The sequence below is a fragment of the Vulpes lagopus genome, chromosome 18 (assembly GCF_018345385.1).
Source record: "Vulpes lagopus strain Blue_001 chromosome 18, ASM1834538v1, whole genome shotgun sequence".
In the NCBI taxonomy this organism is placed as follows: Eukaryota; Metazoa; Chordata; class Mammalia; order Carnivora; family Canidae; genus Vulpes; species Vulpes lagopus.
Window position 1 is genome coordinate 45,080,808 of NC_054841.1, and position 27,957 is coordinate 45,108,764.

Below are 27,957 nucleotides of genomic sequence, written 5' to 3' on the forward strand. Positions count from 1 at the left end.
GTCAGCCTGAGGATGAGGAAGAAGCACAGAAAACAAACACAGAACCAAGAGTGGAAAGGAATATTTTTCACAAGAGGGAGGTCAAAAAGAAAGTGGACATGAGAATGGGTGAGTGTCTCTGGACTCCACTTACATTTCTGTCAGCAATCATACATACTTAAAGCCAAATGTTATGTGTATCATTAAATCCCCCTTTTAAGCTAGTTTGAGTTTCTGCCACTTGTAACCAAGAGTCCTGACTAGTATAAATATGCTCAACATATACAACTGACCTTGTGAACAAGCAGGGATTAGGGGTGTTATTCCCTGTGTGTATCTTCTGACTCCCCAAAAACTTAACTAGTAACGGCCTACCGTTGACCAGAAGCCTTACCAATAACATAAACAAAACGTATTTTGCATTTTCTTTTTTCTAACTTGCTTTATTGTAAGAATACAGGCAAGTTAGAAAAAAGAAAATGCAATTAAGAAAATCATAAGGAAGATAAAATACATTTACAGTGCTGTACTGTTTTTATAAAAAACAAAAAACAAAAAACAAAAAAACACATATAAGTGGACCTCCACAGTTCAAACCCATCATTCAAGGGTCAATTCTACTCTCACTCTGGTGGAGCAGAATGATTTTAAAAAGAAAAAAAAGAAATCTCCCAGCTGGTTAAATACACACACAGGTGGTTGCCAGGGGCTGGAGGGAAGAGAGAATAAGTGATGGCTTAATGGGTACCAGATTTTCTGTTGGAGTGATGAAAATGTTCTGGAACTAGATAGAGGTGTGGTGACTGCACAGCACTATAAATGTACTATATGCCACTGAACTGTTCACTTTAAAATGATTAGTTTTATATTATGTGAATTTCAACAAATAAAATTTTAAATGTGAGAACAATGCTGCAATGCATTTCTTAATAGTCTTTAACTATACCTATCACCATTTCCTAGAAAAGGGAATCAAGTCAAATGATACATACATTTTTAAGACCAGATACCAATAAATTACTTTCCAGAGAGATCATACGAAATTATAATCCTATCAAAGGTATATTCAAAAGCAAACACAGATAACCAGGAAGAATCATTAAGGGAAAAACACACAACAGCAACTTTGCTAATATAATAAGTAAATACATTTTTATTTGTAAGTTTATATATCCTAGACAACTTAAAAGTGACATTTAAAACATTGGTTCTTGTCATTTCTTCATTTGTGTTTTATATATATATATATATATATATATATATATATATATATATATATATTAAACTTCTGTTATACTTTTTCACCTTAAAATGTAGGAGCTCTCTATGTACTGAGGATATAACTATATCCTCTCCTCTAAGTTTCAAATACCTTTCCAGTTAATTATTTACTTTTTACTTCAGTTAAAATGATGTGTCTGTTTGTGTACATATTTGTTTGAGGAGCAAGAAGAGAGGAATGGAACCTTTCTTTCCAAAATAAACAGCTGCAATATGATATACATACACACACACACACACACAGAAAGACAAGGTGATATTTTACTTCTACTCTGGAGTTCAGCATAAGCTCTACTACATCAAGCCTAATTAACTCAAAGACATCCTTGGATATCTTATTATATATAAAATCCATGGAAAATAGTGGTCTACATTATCTGTGGCAGAAATAAGACCAGAAATAAAACACGTTAATCCCTCTAAAAAGTTGTAAAGAAGCAATATATGTCATCTGTTCCCCCTCTCCAAGCAGTCTTGAAAATATTATCAAAGATTTCATTGAAAGAATTTTTGCTAGTTATAACCGGTCCTTTTTGGGGACAGTGACTGTTTTGGTTTTTGTGTATTTAAATTTTTACAATAAAGTCTCTGCAACTTTATTTCCATGAAAGAATATCTAGGATACCTGCCCAAGCTTCACTTAAGCCTATCCTTACCAACAGCCCTCTGGTCCTGCTGCCCTCTCCCCAAACTTCTTTTCCCAATCTCTTCTCAAGCCTTTTGTCCATGCAAACAGTCCTCTTTTACAGCTGTTCACTTTGGGATGAGAGGGGTGGGTCTGATAATGAGTGCACATACACAAAGGAGAAGGTTGGGGGGCTCTTTCAGGAGACCTTAATTCACAGTCTTGAATCATTACTTTAATCATGGGAACATGTGGCTTGTGAAAACAATCTCTGAGGCAGAAAGGCTTTCAGAAATTTTTCAAAACATTAGGTGGCTGCTACGCCCCCACAGACTTATATCCATCTATTTGGAAATCACATTTTGGGGTCTGTTTGCTTTTTTTAATACTTATTTATTCTAGACTTGGATTGCAAGCTCTGGCATCCCCAACGCTGTATATAGCACCTGACACGTGTTGTGTGTGGATAAAAAATAACTGTTAAATGAACAAGGGAACTCTGGAGCCAGCTGCCTGGGTTCAAATCCTGACTGTCACTTACCAGCTGTGTAACCTTGGACAAGATTCTTAACCTCTCTGTCTCATCTGTACAATGAGGATAATATTACAATATCCCACTTGGGAGGATCACATAAGTTAATGCATGTAAAAGTATTTCTGGCAGTTTGGCACATGAAAAGTGCTGATTCAATGCTAATTATTATGGTTACAAATATGGAAATACATTACCAAAAGGAATCAGGATGAACAAGAAGCTCTTCATGTTCTCAACGTATTTATCATCTAGTAGGGGAGATTCACCAGACACAAAGCCAAAGGCCATAAATGTCAAATGAGAAGTTCAAACTGCTATGGGAATTCTGAGGAATGATCATTTTAGGGCAAAGGGACAAAGAAAGTTTACGTGGAGGACAGAGTGTGCTCATGCTGTCTCCTGGAAGGGTTTTGGATGGTAGGAATGGCTACACCTTCTGGGGAAAGGGGTGGTGTGTCATTTTGGGCTTCCTGAGAAGTAGACACCAAGACAGAATTTCACATACAGGAGATTTATCAGTGCTACCGTCTGTAAAGGGGAAAGGGGAGAGACCTGAGAAGGCAGGGGGAGTTGGCTTCAACCACATTGCACATCTGACCCCTGTGAAGGAAAGGGGGAAGGAAGGAGGGTTGGGAAGGAAGAGTCTCAGACTCCAACTCGGTGGTGAGAAGGTCCTTACCATACCCATGGGGAGTCCTCAAGCAAAAAATCATTCTTCAGAGCCATCTGGATCTTGCATGAGTAGACCACAATAGCACTCCTACTTACTCAGTAACTCCAAGTAGTCCAAGAGAAGCTCAGCTTTGGCTAAGAAGTGGTGGTGAACATGAGGGCAGCAGCTGGAGCCACCAGTCAGTCATGACCCTCACAGCAGAGATCTGAGTGCCGCATTCTTGGGGCTCCCACAGAGGGACACAAGCAATGTCACTAGTACCTATGTGTCCCTGAAACCACAGTTGAAGTTCAGTGAATATGTGTCATCACTTAAAATCAAGCACAAGAAAATATCAAAGGGCTCCTTATCTTTATCAGCTAAACCACAGTTGTGATAGCAAAATTACATATTTGCAGTTAATATTACAACTACTTTTAAAATACCTTTCAAAAAAATAAAAATTAAAAAAACCAATAAAATAAAATATCTTTCAGATGTGGTTTCAGTTTCTAAAACAATACAAAAGGGGCAGCCGGGGTGGCTCAGTGGTTTAGTGCCGCCTTTGGCCCAGGGTGTGATCCTGGAGACCCGGGATAGAGTCCCATGTCGGGCTCCCTGCATGGAGCCTGCTTCTCCCTCTGCCTGTGTCTCTGCCTCTGTGTGTGTGTGTGTGTGTGTGTGTCTGTCTCGTGAATAAATAAAATCTTTAAAAGTAAATAAATAAATAAATAAATAAATAAATAAATAAATAATAAAACAATATAAAAGATATAAAAATGGTGATGAAATATCTCTTTTGTAAAAATCACACTTAAAGATTTAAAATGGGGATTCAGAACTAACTCAAAAACAAGGTTTAAGAATCTAGAAGGTGAAGTCCTTTCTGAACTGGTAGCATAAGGCAGCACATTGAACCAATGAGAATATGAGAAAACATTTTGCAAAAGTGTAAGGTGCCACATGAATATGAGCAATCAGTACAGTCAAGTTACACCTTATCTTTTTTTTTTTTTTATTTTTTTTTTACACCTTATCTGAGGTTAAGCCATATTAAAGGCAAAAATGGAGATGAGCAAAATTACCCCTAACCACTAGAACCACACCCAATAGGTCAAATGGTTCCACAGTCAGAGGTGTGAAGAAAAAAAGACCACTGAGAACACAGCATTTCCCTGGTCCCATCTGCTGCCAATCTGGGACACATGGTCACCAAGTGGAAGGCCAGATAATATCTGCACTACCTAAACTGTCCTTGTTTTATATATGTACATTCCCCCACCTCCTTCTGGCCAAGCACTGAATATATAAGTTAATTGCATTTATAAGATCACCCCCCAAAAGAACAATAACAACAACAAATCTTACAGACTATAATATTTCTCTTATTTTAAAGGGATGCATGGCACAGGAGAGGGAACAAGACATCCTCAGTTCCTATCACTACACCAGCAAGAAAACTGGCTCAGCAGCTAGCTCTACCTACCTCTTACCTTTGCCAGGAAAACGGAAGCCATGGTGTTAGAGCTCCCTCCACATTTAGCACCCCATTCCTACTTCCTCCAAGTGGCCTTACAGGAAGTGGTGTCCCTCTTGTCAAGCCATCTGATCTCCTGCCCCACACTCTTGATCTGACTGCAGACCACACCTTTCTCCATTTTTATTCCCTCTCCTTCAGTTTTGCTCTTGTATTAGTTCCTTCATATATATATATATATATATATATATATATATATATATACACACATACACACACACATATATATATACATGAGTATATGTATATACTCAAATTAGCTCAGCTTTTAAATATAAAAAGTGTATCTACACATATGCACCTACCCACCCATCCTTGATCTGGGATTTCCCCCTCTCTTCCTGACATATTAATCTGTACTCTTTCCATTTCAAGACTCAGAAATATAACTTAAGCTAGCTAAAGCAAAAACAGGGTGTTACCAGCACCTTAAGCGAGAAGCTCAGGAGTGGAGATGGCACAGACATGGCTGACCCTTTCAGCTCACCCTCCATCTCTCTGTCCTATTCCCTCTTGACTATGAATTCAATTTGAGGCAGGTTCCCTCCATGCTGGGGAAAGATAAACACTGGCAGCCCATGCTATACCCTTAGGGTTTGCAATCCAAAAGGATGGGAGCTCTTACTCTCCCAGCACCCGTGTTTTAAATCTCAGGGCATCTGAGCCACTCACCAAGGTGACACACAGAATTTGGCTCCTATTCTCTACTTACGTCTTTCTGATTCCAAACATCTGCCTATACCACAGGATAAAGGCCACTGTACACTTAACTCCATGGTGTCTACACCATTACCTTCACGCAAGTTTCTCTCTCTGCAGTCCCATCATCCCCAACTTGTCCACCTGGGAAATCCTGTGTTCGTTATTCCAAACCCACCTCAGACCTTCTCCCCCGTCATGAAGCACTGGAGACCTCTCCCAGAGGCCTCTCTGCTGGGCCTCTGCACCATGTGTGGCCACCTCTACAGTTTCATCCCCTCCACTGAGATGGGAAATGCAGTTATTTATGTGTCTACCTCTCCTATTAAACTACAAGTCCTGGGCTTCTGCCTTAAGAATATCTGAATCCACAGCCCTCCTGAGCAGATAGACATGCACACACACACACACACACACACACACACACAGAGACGTACACACACATATGCACTCACCCATACACTCTTGAAAAAAATGTCTGTGGAACTGAAATTTTTTAAAATGCAAAGTCAGGATAGTCGTTTATCACGTTTATATATTATTCTTAATTTTATAGTACAATAACATATCTCTCCTTTAAAAAACTTTTTAAATTTAAATTGAATCAGTTTGCTATTTTGAAAGTCAATTTTTTTAAATAAACAATTCTCTACAGTTTTATCTCTGGAAAGATCAGTACTCTAAATAGCTAGTAAAAGTATTTATGCCCTGTTGCAAGTAAAGCACTTACAAACAAAATAAAAGTACGAATTACAAAAGTTTACATCAAACTATTCTGAATCTATCAATTCTCTCTCTTCCCAGAATAAAAGGAGGAAGCTAGCCTTTTCCAGTTGTCCCAAACAAAACATCTGAGCTCGACTGGACTTTTATCCTAGGTCCACCCTTCTTGCCTCAGAAGTCCAGACATCCCTGAGCCCTAGAGGCAGGGATTGGTGTATTTGTGTTACACGTATTTGAGTCCAAAGCTCATCTTACATTCCAGAGGTTACAGATATAAAATGTTAGTAACTGATGAAAAATTGGCAAAGGGAGCATTATGGCAAAATGACTTTGCTTCAAACCAGGTTAAAAAATAAAGACCATACAAGACTACTTGAAGAGCCTGAAATTACAGCTCAGGCTTTGCTCTGGTTGGCACTAATGCCCATCCAAATATTTTACCACCTGCTAAGCCCACCAAGGGCAGAGAGAGGCCAATGAACACAAAAGAAGTCTTTTTATCTTCTGCCATGCTGCAATCAAATATCGTCTCAAGTCTCCCTAGAAGAATCTAGTAAAACAGACCAGGAAGAGAGCAGCACAAGTCCCAGCAACATTTTGGGAGACACGCAAAAATCCCTGGGCTTTTGTTTATATGTTAACATTCACTGTGGTGTGTAAATATATTTTCTGATATATAAATATACTTTTGAGTCAGATAACTAGTAGAGGCAAAACATGGGCTTTATAATCGGGTGTCCCAGCTCTGCCACTTATCAACTGGGTGCTGACAGACAAGTAGTTAACTACTTGTGAGCTTAAGCTCACTGAGCCTCAGTTTCTTCATCTATATATAAGCTGAGGGTAGGAACACTATCTGTGCATCAGAGGTTGTGGGGAGATCTGATGGAACCAGATGCCAATAAACAACCATACCATAGCTTTCTATCCTCTTATTAATCTCCAGACCCCATGTCCAACAATCTCTTAGGCACTTCCACTTGATTCTTGCCCTTTTCTCAAACTCAACACCCCTAACACCAAACTCATCTTCCCCTATCATTGGCCAGGATCTCCTCCCAACTCCTCTGGCCCTATCCCTGACACCTCCATTCTCAAAAATGCCTACCTCCAATCATCAAATTACACAAATATGTTTATTGCTAGCCAGAATAGAGTGGAAATTCTTGCTGCCAGCAGGCTCATTGGGAGCAACACTTAGGAAAGAGCACAGTGAATCAAGTCATAAACATGTTCAAATTCAGCAGCTTGACTTCAGTGGGATCTGTTCTAAGGAAATAACACAAAATATAGAAAAAGCTGCTTCCCAAGATGTTTAGAGCAGTATTATATCAGAGAAAGAAGAAAGAGAGAAAGGAAGGAAACAATTTAACCATTCAGGAAATGGTAAGCTAACTTACAATACACAGTTTCAACAACTGTTTATAGTTAATAAAAATGAGAGGGGGAAAAAAAGGTAGGAAAATGCTAATAATAAAATGAGTTTAAATGGCAACATTTAAAATTGTAAGTGAACTTGTCCCTACCTAAAGTAACAGATGCTTAAAAAGAAATATACCAAAATGTTCCACTTGACTCAGTATATACAGAGCATTTGTGAGAGACTGTTCTCTCCACTCTGGGTCCAAATATTTGGCCCAAACCCTGATGTCACATGATTTGACTTGACTATGGCCTCTTATCCCAGATCTCTTCTCCTTCAGACTGATCACTCCTCGTCTGGCTTCTGCGAACCTCAGTTTCATTACTTCACCGAGACAATCACTAGTTCCTGCTGCATTTGTCCTTTGAAATCCCACCCCTCCTCTCCATTTATGGAGCATCTTATTTCAGCCTCTTGTCATTTGTCTGTTCCTTTGCTGTCAGCTTTGTCACCCCCCTCATCGCCCCTCAATCTATTTTCCTGGGTTCTGCAGACAGAGAGGCAGCTCCCAAATCTTATCATTTGACCTACTAAGAGTTCTTCAAACAGGCCCTCTCACGTGCAAGGTAAGATATGAGCTTCCAATTCAGACAAACAAGACCTTTTCTGATCTGACCCCCAAAGTGCCTCAGCTTCTGCCACTCAGGCCACCACTCCTCTACCCTCACCAAGATCTCCCAGTCCAACTCATTCTCCTGCCCCTACATCTGGCCTACACAGCACTCTGGTCACACATCTGACACTGTGAACACCCACAGGGCAAGAGTTCTAGCACTCCACCTCATGACTAACATCACCCCATGACTCCCTCACTGGACAGGAGGAAGATGCAGATTAGTGTTCCTCACCTTTCTATATCATTGCTATGTGTATTTCCACTATCAGCTCCCATCTCCCCTTGCTCAGAGCTGCCCTCCCCCTGTCCTAACCTTGCTCTGTCCAGTATGCAGCCACTAGCCACATGAGGCTACCGAGCTCTTAAAATGCAGTTTGAAATGAGATGTGTAATAAGTATACAATACACATTGGATTTCAAAGACTTGGTATGAAAAACAGAATGTAAAAAATATTATTATTTTATATTGTTTACCTGTTGGTATAATATACATTAGATCTGCAGGATTAAATAAAATTATTTATTTATTATTTATTATTAAAATTAATGTCAGCTGTTTCTTTTTACTTCTTTAAATGTGACTACTAGAAAATTTTAAGTTACATTAAACTTGTAACTCAGATTATATTTCTACTGGACAGAGCTAGTCTAACCATCCTTCAGGGACCAGAATGAGTAAAACTTCCTTCAAGATGCTCTTCTGTTTGTGCCATGCTTAATGATCTTTTTTGACCCTTTGAAATCCTATAAAGAAGTCCACAATATAAGCCACTATCTAATTACATATCATACTATATGCTTACTATTACATTAATTCTTCCTGCTACATCAATACCATTTCTATTTAGGGACTCATAGTAAGCACTTAATTTTTAATTAAACATGGAATCTTTGCTAGAACAAGACAGCAATACACAGATTTTGGGGGGATTTCTATTTTGTTTTGTTTACTCATTTACTCTCCCATTGATGATTTCAACAACGCAGGGAGAACTGGAAGTCAGGGGACCTGAAAAATCTTTGCTCTACCTGTAAGTAACATAATACATACAGACCATTTAGTCCATGGCTTGGCCCTTGTAACGTCTGCGTGGGACTCAGTCTCCCACTTTGTAAAATAAAGTTGGGGCACTTGAGTGGCTCAGTGGTTGAGCATCTACCTTTGGCTCCAGTTGTGATCCCAGGGTCCTAGGATCAAGTCCCACATCATGCTCCCTGTGGGGAGTCTACTTCCCCCTCTATGTCTCTGCCTCCTTCTATCTCTCATGAATAAATAAACAAAATCTTAAAAAAAAATGAAGTTAATAATATCAAGCCAATCTACAATACAAAGCAGGATGAAAGTAACTAAGCAAGTTCTAACTGGAGCCATTACCATGAATGAGAAATACTCTACTTTTTTTTTTTTAAGATTTTATTTATTTATTCATGAGAGACATAGAGAGAGAGAGAGAGGCAGAGACACAGGCAGAGGGAGAAGCAGGCTCCATGCAGGGAACCTGATGTGGGACTCGATCCTGGGTCTCTGGAATCACGCCCTGGGCAAAGGCAGGCACTAAACCACTGAGCCACCCAGGGACTCCCCCCCGCACACACACACCCTTTATACCTGTTAATTTGTTCTCTCTTTATAAAAATTAGTCTGTATTTAAGACAACTGGCTGAGAAACACACAGTGAACCATGGAAAGTAGAGTATTTCAGGATCCCTGGGTGGCTCAGTGGTTTGGTGCCTGCCTTTGGCCTGGGGTGTGATCCTGGGGTCCCAGGATCAAGTCCCACATTGGGCTCCCTGCATGGAGCCTGCTTCTCCCTCTGCCTGTGTCTCTGCCTCTCTCTCTCTCTCTCTCTCCCTATCTGTGTGTGTGTGTGTGTGTGTGTGTCTCTCATGAGTAAATAAATAAAATCTAAAAAAAAAGGGGGGAGGGGAGTGGGAAACTACCTATCAAAATACTTGACCTATCCTACTAAGGATGGGAGGCAAGTAATGGGAGAGGAAACTGTTACATGCCTGCCACAAGCTGAAGTAGTTTATATGTTATACTAGCAATAACCTTTACAAGGTAGACATTACCATACTCATTTGACAAAATAAAGAAACTGAGGTTCAAAGACAGGCTATTAACCAGCCAGAGTGATGCAGCCACAGGCAGCAAATCTAGGTCAATGGTATCATTTTTGTATATATAAAAAAAAAAAAAGAACATCTTTATTATCACTTGAAGACAAAATATGTGAAAAGCAAGAATATTACATAAATATGCAAATAAAAATACAACAATAATATCCATTCATTTCCTTCAAATAGTTTTCTTGATCTTGGCTAATTCCTATCAGATCAAGAGGCCTTTTTTTCTAAGTAGGCTTTTTCTTAAGTAGCAAACAAATAAGGTACATGATGTGCTAGGAACTGATACATTAATGTACTGTTTTTCTTTTAAAGTCTTTCGTGGTTAGCGAAACTTTGTTAGGCATTATGAATAGAATTCTTCAGGCACATTTACAAAAACCTATGGATAAAAATTACAGCAATAAAGGACACTGGGTCATTCCACAAACATATGTGTCCACAAAACCCCACAACTTAATATCAAAGAACCTATCTAAGCTACAAAACTGAGATCATAATGAGCTCAATGAAATGAAATGAAAAAAAAAAAAGTTCCTCAATATAAGACAATGCACCTTAAAGTGAAAGCACACACAGCCTTGAAAACTAACTACTTTCTCAGAATCGTAACAATGTACTGTGCATCTCTAAGAAACCAAACTGATCCAGGTTTAATGATTTTGCCTTTACAAAATGTAGCCAATTTAATCCTGCAGACTTGGACAGAACAAAAGTTCAAATTCTCTACCACAGAAAGTCCCAGAGTATCAAATGCTTTAAAATACTGTTCAACTCTCCTTTATCAAAAATGTTACTGCAGTAGGTGTTAATCAGTCACTACTAAGAACTCTGCACAATGCAACCTGTGTGTGCATGAGATTTTACTACAGGTAGCAGACAGTTCAATTTACCAAGGACAACTACCCTTTACTTTCAAAACTCTTGAAAACTAATCCCTGTAGCAATAAGTAATTAATTTACATTTCATTCCAAAGTGAACAACATAGTACAAATCTCAAGGAATCTGAGACCCTAAATTTGCATGGGGAACCAGGTAGGTGTGTAGATGAGTAGGTGTGTATGTGTGTTTCCTCGGAGGTACTTCAGAGTATAAATAGAAATAATTAGCAACTTTTAATCTCACGAACAAGATTTTTATTTAAAATTCTCACGTATAAAACGAATTCTTTTTTTCATATTTCCTCAAGTGAACATTTCCTTAATCACATTAAGACTATGTGATTCTTGCTCACTTTAAGAATAAAAATATATATAGAAGAAACAAGGTGTCCTTTTCTTAGCCCCCCCCCCCAAAAAAAAAAAAAAAAACACTAGAGACTGCAAGGTGTTTGGTCCTAAACAAAACTTTAGACTAGGTAGGTAAGAAAACAGAAAACAAAACAGCCTAGCAAAGCAGCTAGAGATCACATGCAGCGGGTGACAGGAAGCCCTGTGGACACTTCACAGCCACAAGGATGAGCTTCATCACAGGTCAACTGCAGGCCCCGAGGCTCCACAGAACCTCCACCCAGCAGCCCTAACAATGGTAGAAGGCACGGAACCGTCACCGTCATGCTGGCAGCAATGAGGCAGCAGCCTCTTCGACCCCAGGAAAGCCACCCCTCCTTGCCAGCAGACCGCAGGAGCCCTCTTCACACCAAGCACACAAAGAAACACAAGCAGCCAGACCCAAAATAAAAAATGAAAATAAAAGGAGGAGCACGGGGAGAGAGATAACAGCTAAATCAAATTTATCTTGGGAGCACTTCGAGTCCCAGTCTATTTGAAGACTCCGACCCAAAAGTAAAAAAAAAAATGTAAGGGGCGGGGGCCCACTTACGAGATGACAGTTCAGGAGATGCTGGGCACACTTGGGGACTCGCCTACCTGGGGCGTCAAACATTGACACCACAGAACGGAGAGGAGGCGGCCGTTCTGCGTGTGCGCAGGGCGCCGGGGGGAGGCGCCTGGGGGAGGTGCCGGGCAGGGGTCACGGCGCCGCAGGCTCTAGGTGGCCCGGCGCGAACCCGGCGAGAGCCCGCACCTGCCCGCGGGGAACAGTGCCGGGCCCGGGAAGGAAGGTCCCGGCCCCCGCCCCGCCCCGCCCCCGGCCAACCACCCGCGAGCCCAGCCCCGCGCCCCGGGGCGCGCCTCACCCAGCAGCGCCCGCAGGTGCTTCAGGCGCGTCAGCACGTCCTTCTTGGGGTCCAGCACCTTCTGCGTGGACTTCTTCACATCCCCGTGGCTCCGTCGGGAGAACATCCCGCCGCGGGGAACCCGGGCCCGGCGGCAAGACAGGAGGCGCCTGCGCCGCGCGAGTCACCGCATACGGGCTGGTTCGGCGCGTGTCGCGCGAGCCACTCGCCGCCCCCCGCCGGGCCGCCGCCGCCGCCGCCGCCGCTCGCGCCGCCGCTTCAGCTGTGGCTCCGGGAAGGAGGGGCGGGCCGGCCTCGGCGAAGGGCGGGGCAGGAAAGCGGCGGAGACGCGGGACCGGCGGCTCCGCCCCGCGGGAGGTGCCGGCCAGCCCTTCGGGCGCGGCGCACGCGCATACCGTCTGGACCCGCCTCGGGGGCGCGCCCGGAGCGCCGCAGCGCCGCGGCGAATCGCAGAGAAGCTTGACCCGTAAACACGCTGTACTACAAGCCCCAAGGTGCACTGCGACACAGCCCTCCAATCAGGCTGGCGCGTCTTAGGCACGATGAGAGTCAATAGGCTGGGTCTGAGCACGTTTTTCCTCCTCACCGGGCTGTGGGCCGCAAGGCCTCCAGGGAAATGTAGTTCTCCAGTCGGGGGCGGGTGCCGTGACAACTTTGGAGGGTCCCCCAAGCTGCTGGACAGCATCCATCCGCCTCCTTCCCCAAGAGGCCCTGAGCTCGCAAACCTTCACTCCTTGGTGTGTATTACCAACCCAGTTACTTCTAGTGCAATGTGAACCACAAGAACATCTCAGTAAGAAAAGTTTCAAGGCTCCTAAAATGCAAACCATTTTTCGTTTTGACTTCTGAACTCACACCAGGGAGGAAATTGAATTCCCTTTGACCATGCTAAAATCTGACCTCCACTAAAATTAATGGACCTTCACACTAAAATTAATGGCTTTGGCAGCAGGAAGGGCATCCCTAGACTCTGGGTAAGGAGTCCAGCCAATCCCCTTGGTCCCTGAGATCCAACTTCACTTGGGTTATGAGGTTCTCTTACTCAGAGGGCTCCTCAGGATCTTGTTTCTTTCTTTGTAGGAAGTGCACGTTCTCTGTATTGTGCAAAGCCACATAGCAATCCAGTAGCAGAACCAGAAATGGAACCTGAGGGACCTGACTCTCAAGTTGGTATGCTTTTTAAGGCTAGGTGCCTGTAACCTCGAGCAAAACTCTTGGGATGGAAGATGGCCCGGAGGTTTCTTACAATAGATCTATAGGATAATTTACTGGCATCTGGATCCTTCCATGCTCCAAATTTTGACAATATTTGAGAAAGTGCTTATGCTGGCTTTTTAAAATCATGTGCTTTCCCTTCAATTGGAACAACACAACTTTTTCTCCTCCAAGGGAAACCTGTAACTTGGGGTGAAAGCCAGAGATTTACATAGCTTTGTATTCTCATAACTGGCATAATATTTGGCCTCTAGAAGCACTCAGTAAAAGTTTGTTAAATAAAATGGAATAAAAGCTAAAATAGTCCCATTTATCACATCCAGGCATGCAAAAACGTATCTTCTAGTTGTTAGAGCCTCTCTATTTTTAGAGTTGTCAAAATAGCCTTGATAGCACTAGGACATATTCATGCAAAGAAATATTATTTAGCTATAAAAAAGGAATGGACTACTGATAAACCCAGTAACGTGGATGGATCTCAGATCTAGATGAATCTAGCATAGGAAGCCCTACTCAAGATGATGCCAGCCTGGGTCCCCAGATGACCCCTTGAAAAGAGCCACAAACCCTCCAAGACTATTGCAAGAGAGAAATAACCTTTTCCTTTAAGGCATTTTGGGTGCTATCATCACAGTACTTAGCCTGTACCTGGTTATGCATAGTATGTCACAGTATTCACTGCCCTGCTCCCTTAGAAGAAGACACCTTTAATTGAAAAAAATAGGATGCACCTGTCTTAGGGAATTCAAATTGTCTATCATGCAGCAACCTGTCATTGTCATCAAACATTTACTGACCTATGTGCAAGGCATGAATCTAAACCTTGGAGATAAAAAGATGTATAAGATGTAGTCTCCTGTCCTCCAAGGCTTTCAATCTAGTTGAGGGGCAGAACAACTAAATAAATGAAGAGGTAAGGGACAACATAAAGTAAACATGTGACACTGTGAAAAGTTGGTAACACCAAAAACAGGCATTCATGCATTGAATGCATCTCATCCATTATACCTAACCTTTGCTTACTGATGAAAATGTAGAACTCCAGGATTTCTCTAAAAAAGCAAGAAATATAAATCATTACTTCGATGCCTATAAACCCATGTTTAATATTCCACATGAAACAAAAATAAAAGAAAAATACTTGTCATTTTCTGTTGCTTTCAAAAAATCATTCCTACAGAACTGTGAACTCCTTGAGGACTTTACCATCTTTGTAATTAATTCTTTATTCCTGGAGGTTCTGAGTGCCAAGCATTTTTCAGACACTTACATGCTGTTGAATTAATGTCCCACTTTCACCAATAAATAAAGATAATGAATAAATGATAAATAAGCATAATAAAGTTAAAAACTTCTGAACTTAAGAACTATGAGAAAATAAATTTCTGTTAGTTTAAGCCACCTAGTTTGTGGTAGTTTGTTGCAGCAGTCGTAGAAAATGAATGCCACCAGATGCTGGAGAGAACCCACTGTGACTGTCTAGCAAGATCAGAATGAATGATATTAATTATAACACTTTGAATAAATAAAATTCAGGAATCCATAATGATATTCAAAAGAATGCTTTTCCATGTCCTAGGTGAGTGTTTCAGGTAGAAGACATTGCTTACACCTTTCATGATTTGGGGCAGACTTTTTTTTTTTTTTTTTTTTTTTTTTGAGATTTATTTATTTATGATAGACAGAGAGAGGCAGAGACACCGGAGGAGGGAGAAGCAGGCTCCATGCCCGGAGCCCGACGCGGCACTCGATACCGGGAGTCCAGGATCGCGCCCTGGGCCAAAGGCAGACGCCAAACCGCTGAGCCACCCAGGGATCCCCTGGGGCACACTTATTTTTTTAAAAGAGTTTATTTATTTGAAAGAGAGAGAGAGTGAAAGCGCGCACGCTGGAGCAGGGGGAGGGGAGGGGCAGGGGACTGGGAAGGGCAGAAGGAGAAGAAGACTCAGTGCTGAGCCTGCGGGCTCCAAACAAGGACCCCGGGATCAGGACGGGAGCTGAAGACACACACTTAACTGACTGAGCCAGCCAGGAGCCCCCAGGCGGACTTTTTGTAAAAAAAGAAAAGAATGTAAGAGCCCTCAGGTGGCTAAGACCCTTTCTCAGTAACAAATGCGGAACCTGATCTGAACTGGGCATGTGTTTCAAGAATCTAACAGGGAAGAGTGAAGGGCTGTAGAGCTTTGTTATTTCCTCCATACATCACTTACCAGAAAAGCATCATGTTTTCCTGATAACAGTAAATTGAATTCAGGTGTTCAGGAAGACAGAGCCCAAGTAACCATGACAGAGTGATGGAAATGAGAGACCAAGAGCTCCCAAAGAATAAAGAGAAACACTTGCCAATTCCTGATGTTGTCTGTAATAGAATTTTAGATTTTTAATTTTGTTTTTGTATACTATTTACATAAATTCAAACGAACACATATTTACTGAACAATAGATATAGCTAAATTGTGATGACTAGTTTTGCACTTCCCATTCTTTTCTATTTTGCTGAAAATTGATCTTTCAAGGACCATGTGAAAACTGCAATTCCTACCATCATTGATGTTAAATACTTATCAAACAGTTCTATAATTCATCATTGTTGGGCCTATGCCAGCATAGGGCTGGTGTCAGCATTCAGTCAATATTTGTTAAATAAATAAACTCTTTCATTCATTTCTTCATTAATTTCTCAGTCAGGATTATTAGGAAATGTTTAGTGCAATGTTTTCAATTTAACTGATGTGTTATATATCCAAATTTTAGAAGTCTACCCTTCTTTCCTCAGAAATATTTCTAAAATATAAATAGACTTCTCTGTCTTCTTTAAACAGCTTATTCATGGTTTATGAAAACGTATTTGTCCCCCACACACACACACACACTGTGATCCCCTTCATTGCCTCCTAAATTGGTGTTGCTGCAGACACAAAGGAAATGCCTAGTAGATCTTCTCCCCCAATTTTGACCACAATTTTCCCCCAAATTCAGTCATTGCTATCAGAAACAATTTGTTTGCCTTTTTAACTTCCATAAATGGAATCATTCTATATGCTTAGACCTGCCAGCTCTTAGTTTCCAGATAACCTAACTGTTAATATATTTTACTTTCTAGTTTTCACTTAATCAGAGTTTTTCAATTTGGAAGGATTTGGGTTTGGTTTTTTTCAGATTGACTAAAATATCTTGTGCCTGCACATTAATCCTAGTTGTCATGAATATTATATTAATTTTAGTATATGGAAAAATTCAACTTTTAGCTGCAGATTTTCCTATCAGATAAGCTCATTGTGCCTGTACTCAGGAGTAAGATCTTTTAGTGTGTCAGACATACTGCGGAACTTCATTTAGATACTGTTGGCCACAGAGAGCCAACCCCTTGTGACCACCACCCCCCACCCATGACAGTCTATTTTGATCATAGGAGTTTTGCATTCTTATTTTCTTAAAAAAAAAAAAAAAAGCTACAATCTAATAAATTCAAATTTTCCTTATATTGGCTTTTACCCTGAAATATTGACTTATTCATTCAATGTGCATGTTGTGACCCTGAAAACCTACACCTATCTGAAATTCCTAAGAAATAAGGGGTGGCCCTTCATAAGAATGAAATGCCAAACTCAACACTTGAGATACAAGAAACCCAATGTCCTCGTTTTCCAGATGATATATTACTGTAGAAACCGAAAATATATTTTTTCTTCTCCAGAAATATCTCTTAATAGTTTCTTTCAAAATATCTGTCAAATGAGGAGATTTAATATTTAACTTTAAACTTGACTATAAATCATTTTATATGAGAATTTCACTTCAGGACAGACATGAAAAAGTTTTTGAAAAAGTACTAGCTGTTTTGATATGTCTGATGGACGCTTGATAACAAAGCAATGCCTTAAAGGGAAAAAAACATCATCATGTTTCTAAATTTAGTCAAGCAGATGTTTTCACAGTTGTGTGTTTAAACCACAATGTCATCTGCTTTGGATATACTTTTTTTTTTATCATCACAACAGTATTAACATTGCAGTGGTAAATTGTGGAAACATGTCAACATTAGAAAAATATAAGCCCACAAGTAAGTATCATAAGAACTTTTATAAATTAAAAAAAATGAAAAAAAAATTTAAAAAAATGTATCTTTGAATAATGTTGGAAAAAATCAAGAATCATGGAAACTATCTAAATAGTAAACCAACTTGAATAGAAGGATGATGCACAAATGCTAGAGAGGTATAAAATTTCATGGGTGAGAAGCCTGTGAAAATGTGCTCATTACCTCAACTCTTCCTCCAATACACAAAATGCCATGAGGTTTAATATTAGATAAGATTTACTCCCTAATTTAGGACAAGGTGCTAGATTTTCTAAAAATGCATGTAGATTATAGAATTTCAACAAAAACTGCCCGTTCAAAATGGAGGAAATCCATCACGCAGTTTTACTTATAAATTCCTGTAATTTTCTAGAAAAAATCAATTTCAAAATAATTCTTAGAGAACAATTCTTATCAACCACAAAGCAAGAATACAAATTATTTTACTAGTCTACATGTAAATGTATGTCCTAAATTGAGACTGATTTTACTTGGTTTTTCAGACAGCATTCTCAATTTAAGCAATAGAAATCGACTATTTAGGTAATTATGATTCATCTAAAGAATGCCAGGCTCTCAAATCAATGGAAGGTTGGAGAGCCAGACTTGGAAAATAACTAGAAAATTAGATACCAAGGGAGGTCTGGGAGGCCCAGACAAGTCATAGAGCTGAGCACATGGGTCAGTATGCCAAGGCTTCCTTGACAATAAAGGACCTCCCACTATCCTGAACATCTCCAAGTTCAAAGTCCCAAAGAACATCCAATTGGCCAAGCCTTAGATGGATGCCTACCTCATGTGTCCACCTACCTGGCTGCCCTGAATCAGGAAATCTGAGGTGCTAGCCCTTTTTGTAAGGTAGGGGGTACCTATCTCCTACCAAGACTATACAGAATAGGACATACCCCCCCAAAACAGTGAAGTATATTATTGGAGGAAGTGATGTTGGATGCTGAGTAGCTAAAATAACAACAATAAATAGTAAACAATAAGAAAAACAGTAACAAAGCAAATCATCATCATTTCTGATTCGCTTGACATAAATTAACAGGTGTCCTGGAATATGAAAATGACCATCCATTTAGCTGATTTTTTTTTAAGATTTATCTATTTATTCAGACACACACACACACACACACACACACACACACACGGAGGGGGAGAGAGACAGAGAGAGGCAGAGAGAGAAGCCGACTCCATGCAGGGAGCCCGACATAGGACTCGATCCAGGGTCTCCAGGATCACACCCTGGACCAAAGGTGGCGCTAAATCGCTGAGCCACCCAGGCTGCCCCACTTAGCTGATTTATAATTAAGATCTTGTACTTCAATAAGATGATTGGAAGACACAGTTTACTGCTTTCAGTAAATCTTAAAGGAAGAATTACATTTGACAGTTTTCTTCCCCAAATTTTATCTGGGAAACCCCTGATGTCACTTAGACATAGGATATGTGCAAATTATGCAATTATTAAAATCATCATACTGAATAATTGGAAGGAATTGAACCATATTGTTGTTTCTGTTTAGCCAACACCGAAGAATTTAAATGTCACAGGAAACATTACTAAGTATCTCCCTTTCTATCCTTTTATTTTCCTTCTTTTCTCTGAATTGAAGTACCTCTCCATGGGCCACACTTTTATCACATTTTAATGTCCTTCTTGGTAATCTTTTTGATCCGATCAGTAGACTTAGTTAACTGAGTCTCTACTCTGTGCCAGTTTACGCACAGCAATGAAGGTACAAATAGAATGAGGACACAGTCTCAATCCCTAAAGAAGTCAAAATCTAGCTGGGAAGTCCGACATAGCCCAGACCTCAGAGAGCTCACAATCTAATGCAGGAGATGGACATCTAACTAGAGAATATTAATTAACAATAGCGATATGTTCAGGAAATTATGGGAGATACCAGGAAGGACTGGGCAGTAGTGATGCGGGGAGGATCAGAGAAAGCTTCCTGGAGGAGGCGACACATGAACTGGGGAAGGGAGTTGAACACACCACAGGCAAGACAAGGAGTACAACGCAATGCTCTGTATGAACATCACCAGAAGCAGTTTGGTTTTGTGTGATGGATACCCACATTTGTGCTTGTTGTTGTCCTCAGCATAATGTAGGGGTTGCAGAAATGTGTGCATGCACTTGTACCTTATAAAAACAGAGCGCCAAATGATAGTAAAAGGTGATGATGCCAAAACTAGAAAAGTGAACTTTTGACTGCAGTAGCAGGATGGGATGACAGCAATATCAAAGGCTTTGAATCCCAGTCTTCCCCCTTCCTAGCTGTGTAATCCTCAATGGGTGACTCAATTCTCCAAGCCTCAGTTTTTCACGTCTTGCATTGGGCTATCTATTCTAAGGAGTAAATGAGCATTAAAAGAATAGAACACAATGCTTGGTACAAAAATGTTGTTCAATGACTATTATTTTGTTTTACTCTTTTCCCCTACTCCCAGAAAATACAAACAAGGCAATTTCTGCTTGCTTAGGTTGTGCACACTTGACTTCTAAATGTGTTGATTGGTGGTGGTGGGGGGTGTTACACAGCTGTGGTTTCTCATGGTTTTACATAATTGAATCTGAACACCAGAATAGATGAAAGCAGTACCCCAGAACTCTTTATTTCACACATTTGTTATGTGTACCTCTTGGCAAGCAGGGGCATATTTACTGATGCCCCCCTCATAGCAGGTGAAATGCTGCTCATTTCTGGATCCTCAATGATACCATAGTAGGAATGCTGCCTAAGGGGTCAAGTACATCACGTGTGACTCAGCAGTAGTCCCAGGGCATATTTTACTTCATGCGGTTCCTGTTAGACCAAACCCATGAATAGTTTATGGGTCCTTTCAAAAGTGAAAGTCATAAATCAGATTATAGCACATCGAATTCATAATTTCATTCTAACAGTCATAAAACAACAAAAGTAACACCCCACAGTGTGAAAGGTTTGGTTTAAACAATCTATCCAAAAGATGTGAATTGACATTTTTCTCCATTACTTAAATGTTCACTTTTAAAATCAAAATAATAAGTCTCTTTTTTTGGAGCCTTTTCATTATCTGAGGACTTTCTGTGTCATTCAACTATTCAAAAAGCATTTGCTGAGTTTCTTTCTGCTGGTCATTTATTTTAGTCACTGAATAGATAGAGATTTAAAAAAAAAAAAAAAAAAGACATGACCCTTGTTCCTGAGATGCTCACTATCTGGTTAAACTAACTGAAGATGACCCTTACAAAATAAATATGAAGCTGTGTTTATTTTTAACTTTCAGAAAGTATTCAGAGAAGCCCCTCATTTAATTTGCCTTTGTATAATTCTGCCCCACTCCACCTCAGCTCTGGTTGTGATATTGCCTACTGTAAATGTAGGCTAAATAATTTCACCTAATTGTCAAGTGTTATCAGCAAGGAAATCCTGGAATCATAGAACATTTTGAGAGTAAAATGTGCCTGGCAGATGTATTCCCTCATCAGAAAAAGGAGAAATAAGAACCAAAGTTGGCTAGTGATTGGTTGTCACCAGAACTGAGGATGGAAACACTTACCTAAATCTGACATGATGGTGCTTGTGGCACTAGGATGACTGGACAATGCCATCTCATCTGAGTACCATTTTGCAAAGCAATTTTGTGCACTTTCTCCCATTCAATCCTCGCCACACAGCCCATGAAGCTGGGGTTTTTATCCTCATTTTGTCTAAACTAAGAGAAGTTGTGTGGCTGGCCCAAGGTCATCCAGCTCACAGGAAGCAGGTCAAAAGGACAAATCAGAATAATTTAGATCAACAAAGCATAGGAAGTAAATAAATGACTTAGTTGGTCTCCTGCAACTGCAGATCAAGATAGACCAGTTCAAAAAGAATGGGAAAGACTTATGAAGGAGAATATAAAGACTTGCTGGAACTGAAACCTACTAAGACTTTATACTCTGCCTTTAGAACCAGAGGCTCCTTTAACATTTATCTGGACAAACTTCAAAGATAGGCGACTTCTCCAAATCTCTAGTTAATTATTAGTCAAGCTATGTAAGAAGTTCAGGTCTCTTGACTCCTAGGCCAATGCTCACTTTAACCACATTATTTGCTGGCTAGAATGGTCAGTGGAAGCTCATTCTTTAGTAAAAACTAGTAGGAGGGTGGGCTAATCTTTTACAATGGTTATTCTCAATGAACCATACTCCTAGTGTTTGTATGCCCTTATATTTTTCTTTTCCTCTAGAATCTGAGCTGATTCTATGATCTTTTTTTAAAAAAGATTTTATATATTTATTCATGAGAGACACAGAAAGAGAGGCAGAGACACAGGCAGACAGAGGAGAAGCAGGCTCCATGCAAGGAACCTGATGTGGGACTTGATCTGGGAATCCAGAACCACGCCCTGAGTCAAAGGCAGACATTCAACCACTGAGCCACCCAGGCATCCCTATAATCTTTCCTAACCAATAGGACATAGAGGAAGTGACAGGGTACCAGTTTCCATTGTAAGCCTTAAGAAGGCCTGGCAGCTTTCATTTTTGCACACTGGAAGAAGCCAGTCACCATGTAAGAGGTTTGACTATTCGGAGACTGCCACCCTGTGAGATGTCTAATCTAGCCATGTGGAGAGACCACATAGAAAGGAACTGAGGCCTCTGGCTAACAGCGTCAGCTGAGCTTTGAGCCAATAGTTAACACCAACTCCTCAGTCATGGGAGTGGCACCATCTTGCAAGTGTACCCTTCGGCCCCAGTCAAACCTACCAGTCATGTAGAGCAGAGATGAACTGTCTCAGCCAAGCCTTACCCAAATTATAGGATTGTGAACAGATAAACAGAAAGGTTGTTGTAATGAGCTGTAAGTTTGGAGATAATTTGTTACATAGCAATCAGTAGCTAAAAGAGAGAAGTGTGTGCTGATAGCCCCAAGGATCTGGAACTAACAAATCTTGAAAACTTATCTCCTCAGCTAGACACAGCCATACATACTGCATCCAGTGGCTTATCTCTGACATCCTTCTGGTTCTAAAATTCTCTGTAGCTCATCCCTATGCCTCAAAGTAAGCCTGATATCTAAATGATAAAGAGATTTTTGCCCCCAGAAGGTGACTGGACTGACAGGGATTGCTTTTCTCACCAAGGATTAGAAATGTAGGTGACAGGAAGGGAGGGAAAATGGGTCTTCCAGAAGTAGAGGCAGACAGAAGAAGCAGCTCCAAGAGTTTGGGTGCTGGCAACAAGGAAAGAAAACTCAGTTTGTCTCCATAAAGGACACTGGGAACTATTTACAGACTAGGTAACTGAATATCCATAGGAAAAGCACTAAGCAAGCCTGAGATAGGCAGGTCACCAGAAATTGACTTGAGAAATTAACTTTTGATTCATTCAGTATTACAGGAAGCACTTAAATACGTACTGAACTTGTAAGTAGTTACTTGCAGCTGGTGAGCAGGCAAGAACATAGATGGAGTCTCAAGAAAAGTCAGGAAGAGGGCAGATCAATTATCTATACCACCAAAGTGTTACATGGCAACTAACCACAGAACTTCAGTGGTGTATACCAATAAACATTTATTCATCTCTTGGGTCTGGGGGTTCGTCCAGTCTGGGTTGGGCTTGGCTGCTCTTGGCTGAGATCACTTATCTCAGTGTTCAGAAGCTATTAGCTGACCTAGTGTGGCCTTTGATGGAATGACTGAGGCAACTCCACCATGGTCCATATTTTTCTCATCCTTCTCCTGAGACCAGTGGACTAGCCTGGGCATGTCCTTCTGGTGATGACAAAGGGCAGAAATGAGCAAACCCAATTGCACAAGCAGTTTTAAGCCTCTAATATGACCATTAATGAATCTACCATGGAAGTTATTTTGTAAAAATCAACCATGACAGTGGAAAAGGGAACTTTTTTGAAGGACCTATCAGTACCTTCTGTCTGATTAGGCAGCATTATTAGCCTGTGGGGACTTGAAGCACAGGAAACTTGCCTCTTCAATGAGGAGAGACTGCTGTTCCTCATGATCCTCAGTCCTTTTGTGACATTGTTGTGAGCGTGCTATGAAGGCACACACACAAGCTGTGTCTTTCCCCAATGTCAGCTTCATTCAGTCATAAAGCAAGATTAACATAATTATAAAGTAGGTTCAATATTCCAAACTCGATGACATTTCATCACCTATGTTAACTTAGCTTCTAACATGTCACAAAAAGCAAAGCATAAGACAAGTCACACAACAAACAAGACAGAACAGGGACAAACCAAATGCAAAGTCAGCCTGTGAGCATGCAGCTGAAATAAGGCCTCCGTCTGGTCTGGGTCAGCTCTTGGCATGTGCTGCCTATTATGTTTTGGCAGTGGAGGATCTCTGTTACATTCCGAGATCAATTGGGCAGAGTATTTGGCAGCAGCTGCCTTTGTGATGTCATAGATATGAAAGGGTCAGTGTCTAGATAGTCAGTTTGCTGTAAAAATCTTTCCTTTCTAAAGGGATTTAATGAGTCTTGGGCCTTTGGAGATGTCCTCTGGCTCTACTGGTTATCAGTTCTGGGTGATGCCAGCTGTTGCTGGTTTTGACGATATCTGGTCTTAGCTGCAATGCCCTTGGTTGCTGGCATCACTGCTTGACATAAATTACGGCTTGACATAAATGACTCCATCTTACTATCTACAAACTTTAAAGGATTTATCTTTCTGCCTGGTTATTCACATAACTATCCTTTGGTGACCACCCTTCAATAACCCCTGCCTTTTTGAAGGCATATAGAAACCACTGGACTTTGGAGTCTGGGGAAGAAGGCTGTCCTGAGGGTTAGGGAATAAACGAGCTGTTGGTGATATTAGTGGATTTTCCAAGTCTCTGCTACAAGACCCAGGTGTATTCTTAGGAAAGAATTGCTGAAATGAGAACAGTTTGATAAACTCAATTATATTACACTTCCCCTACTACAAAGTAAAAAGAATGTGGATGATTGATTAAAAGGCAAAATAGGAGGCACGTGGGTGGCTGAGTGGTCGAGCCTTTGGCTGAGGTCATGATCCCGGGGTCCTGGGATCGAGTCCCACATGAGGCTCCCTCGAGGGAGCCTGCTTCTCCCTCTGCCTGTGTCTCTGCCTCTCTCTGTGTCCCTCATGAATAAATAAATAAAATCTTTTTTAAAAACAAAAGGCAAATAGATAGTAAGATATTGCCAATGTTTATCTAGGAATCCCAAGGTGGGGGTGGGGGGACAGAGCACCCGTCTTAAGTCTCATGATTATCAAGAAGAAGACTGCTGGAAGGTGGGACGTATCATTCGAGAACTACCAATTCTCAATTCCCAATGCTCAAATTGTCCCTGACTTCATAAAGTCTTTTATGAATTGTGTTTTTTGGTATGGGCTAGCTACAACAGAGCCTGAAAACCAAAAGCAGATGTGGTAACACTTGAGTTTCTGGACCTGAATAGCCAAACTCCAGAGATCAAACTCACAGTGATCCCACTGATAAACTCAGATTTTAGCACTTCTCCTCAGTTGACACATTTCTTTAGCTACAAGATGCTACATTAGATGAATGCCTAATGATAGAGTCCCCACCCTTTAGAAGCTTTGACCCTGGAAGTATGTTCAGTATCCTGATGCAAAGGAATTTTTTAAATAAACGTTCAGCATTCAGGGCACCTGGGTGCCTCAATCAGATGAGCATCTACCTTCCGCTCAGGTTATGATCCCAGCTCCCGGGGATGGAGCCCCACTTCAGGCTCTCTGCTCAATGGGGAACCTGCTTCTCCCACTCCCCCTGTTTGTTGCTCTGCCAGATTCTGTTCATTCGTGCTTTCTCTCTCACTCTGTCAAATAAATGAATAAAATCTTAAAATAAAAAAGAACTGTAGCGTTCAAAGCACTACTTATATGGGTGTATATGATTCTTGCTTTGGAAAGTGAAATCTTAGGGAACAGCAGCTTGTACTTAACTGGCTCTGGTAGACCACAGGCTAAGTTGGAACTTGGTTGGAAAATACTGGCAGACAAAAAACTTCCCCTAGTAATCTTCACTCAAGAGCTAAGCAGATGTTTGAGGTGTTCCATCCACCCACTCCTGCACTTAACCTCTACACCTGAAAGCCACTTACTGTGAAACACTGTGACAGTCTGCCTGAAAGACCTTTTTTCATTATGGGAGCATACTTGATCCATGCCATGGATGTGGAAGAGAGCTAATGCTCTCCGAATCACCCTCAACCCGTGACACCCAGATAGTTGATGGGTAAAGAGTCTGGTTCCCTCACTTTTGGAGTAGAAAAACTCTGAAGAATGTACTGGTTCCCTGCTTGATAGTGAATCCTGTCAGGCCACCTTCCCTACCCTGTCTCATGTCCCTGTTCCCCTGCCAGTGTTTCCTGGGATATCCCTTGCCCCTGCCAAATTCAACTGCTTGCTCTCTAGTCTGTGTTTCAACCCAAGATAGCACACAGTCTCACAAGAGAACACAGTCCAAATAATGAGCTAAGGTTTTTGCAGAATAATACCTAGGGTTTTCATAGCTTGTCTTTAATAACGTTGAATTCAGCAAACTGGCATGACAGGCTAAATGAAAGTGAATTAAGTTTATGATATTCAAGAAAGACAAACCCTAGGGCTCCTAGGTAAGTGATATAGACCGTCTTATTTTAACTGCTTCATTGTAATGAATACAGTACAATTTATTGATTCATTCTCCTGTAGGTGAATGATCAGACTGTCCTAACATTTCATGATTGAGCCCATGCTGTGGCAAACATTCCCATCTGTGCTTAGCCCCCGTGTGTGTGCATGTATATGTGCGCACACATAGGATTTCTAGGACGTGTGTGTGAATGGGCTTGCTGGGTAGAAAACACCAAAACCACAGGAGTGGTCATATCTGGTGGAGAGCATAGTGACAGCAAAGTCCTTAGAAGGAGTGCAATTGCTCGATGGGCATTTGTCTCAACTTTGCTAAATATGTCTTTGTGCATCTGAAATACATTGTTCATAATTTTTAAATATGTGAATCTATTCTGGCTTTGAATCAGTCAAGAAACAAAACTTTTCTGTCTTTACTTTGTTACCTGCACATATTAAAATTTTTTCTCAAGCACACTGTAATTACTGCTGGCTCTTAGAAGCATGCACTAAACAATCAGTCTCATGCAGACTTTGCAAAATGAAATTAATCTGTGGCTGAGAAAGGTTTTCTCTGGTTTTGTTTTTTCTTTGTCTCCCAACTTTTCAAAAGGTCCCTTTCCAGAATATTGACTTAAGTATACAGTCATGGCTTTTTGGGAATTCCAGAGTATGCCTTACGCACTGGGCACTGAAACCGAGCAGCTTTGTAAGAAAAGTGATCTAGGTCATTTCAGGCTTTCGTCCTTTGTGATTTCAAGTCAATAAAAATAGTTGGCCAGGAAGGTGACTCAGGATTTGGCTTGCTCTGTCTTACTTGATTAGAATAATAGCAGGTTGATTTGGTTTATTTCATTCCTTCTCACTTCTTTATTCTTGCTTAAAATTAGATAAAGTGGCTATTATTCTTTTCCCACCTCCAATCAGTTAACTCCAAGCAAAAAAAAAAAAAAAATTATTTTTTACCAAATTTTTGTGATCACATGCAAGATTTCTGAATTAAATAGCCCTGGTTTTTCCTCACTTCCTCACCAAAAATTCCATCCATGAAGGTATATTTCAAAAATAGAAAGTGAACACAATGACCATGTGAGTTTCCATTAGGAGAAATCGGGGCTATGATTCAGCTGTTTGGCGGACACTGATTACCTAATCAAGACAACGTCTGCTGCTATTTAGAGGTGATACCCCGAAGAATGTAATCTTTTCCTTTTTGAGTGACCCTTTAGTTCAGTGATCTCAAAGTATTTTTTTAAGATATGAATAAGATCTGAAGGCACTTCTCTACTAGCAGTTATCAGACCATCAATAATTTATCTTACCCACCCAAAATAAATAATACTTTAAAAATATGAATAGTTAAAATTCACAAAGCACATAATATGTATGAAGCCCTAAATGTGGGTTTTTTTTCAATGTTATCTTGTTTAATCCATATAATGTTGTTAGGAGGTAGAGATTATTAGTATTTCTATTTCATGGATGAGGGGGATGAGGTACAGAGAGATTAAGTAATGTGCCTAAAATTTCACAGCTGTTAAGTGTTCAAGCTGGTATTTGAACCCACATGGTCTGGCTCTTCACTTCATATTTCTGATTCCTTTGCCATCCTGAGGTTCAGAGTGAGCAGGTAACTTGAAAATGGTCACACAGCTATGGTATGGTGGAGCCAAGGTTTTAATTCATATTATCCTGTGAAGCCAGAGATGTTAATTATTGCTTTTCT

At 40.7% G+C, this 27,957-nt stretch overlaps 1 protein-coding gene across 3 annotated transcripts in view; it reads right to left on the reverse strand.

The window, feature by feature from the left end:
* Positions 1-12,625, reverse strand: part of RALGAPA2 (Ral GTPase activating protein catalytic subunit alpha 2) — a 324,226-nt gene extending 311,601 nt beyond the window's left edge. Inside the window, exon 1 of one of the 3 annotated variants that reach the window (XR_005984381.1) lies at positions 12,336-12,625. Coding sequence is in view for 2 of the 3 variants with exons in the window: in XM_041732346.1 (XP_041588280.1) it covers positions 12,336-12,441 (106 nt within the window). In the remaining variant the exon portion in view is untranslated. The remainder of the gene's footprint in view (positions 1-12,335) is intronic. The other 2 variants (XM_041732346.1, XM_041732348.1) reach the window with 2 other exon arrangements.
* Positions 12,626-27,957: the final 15,332 nt, after the last annotated feature.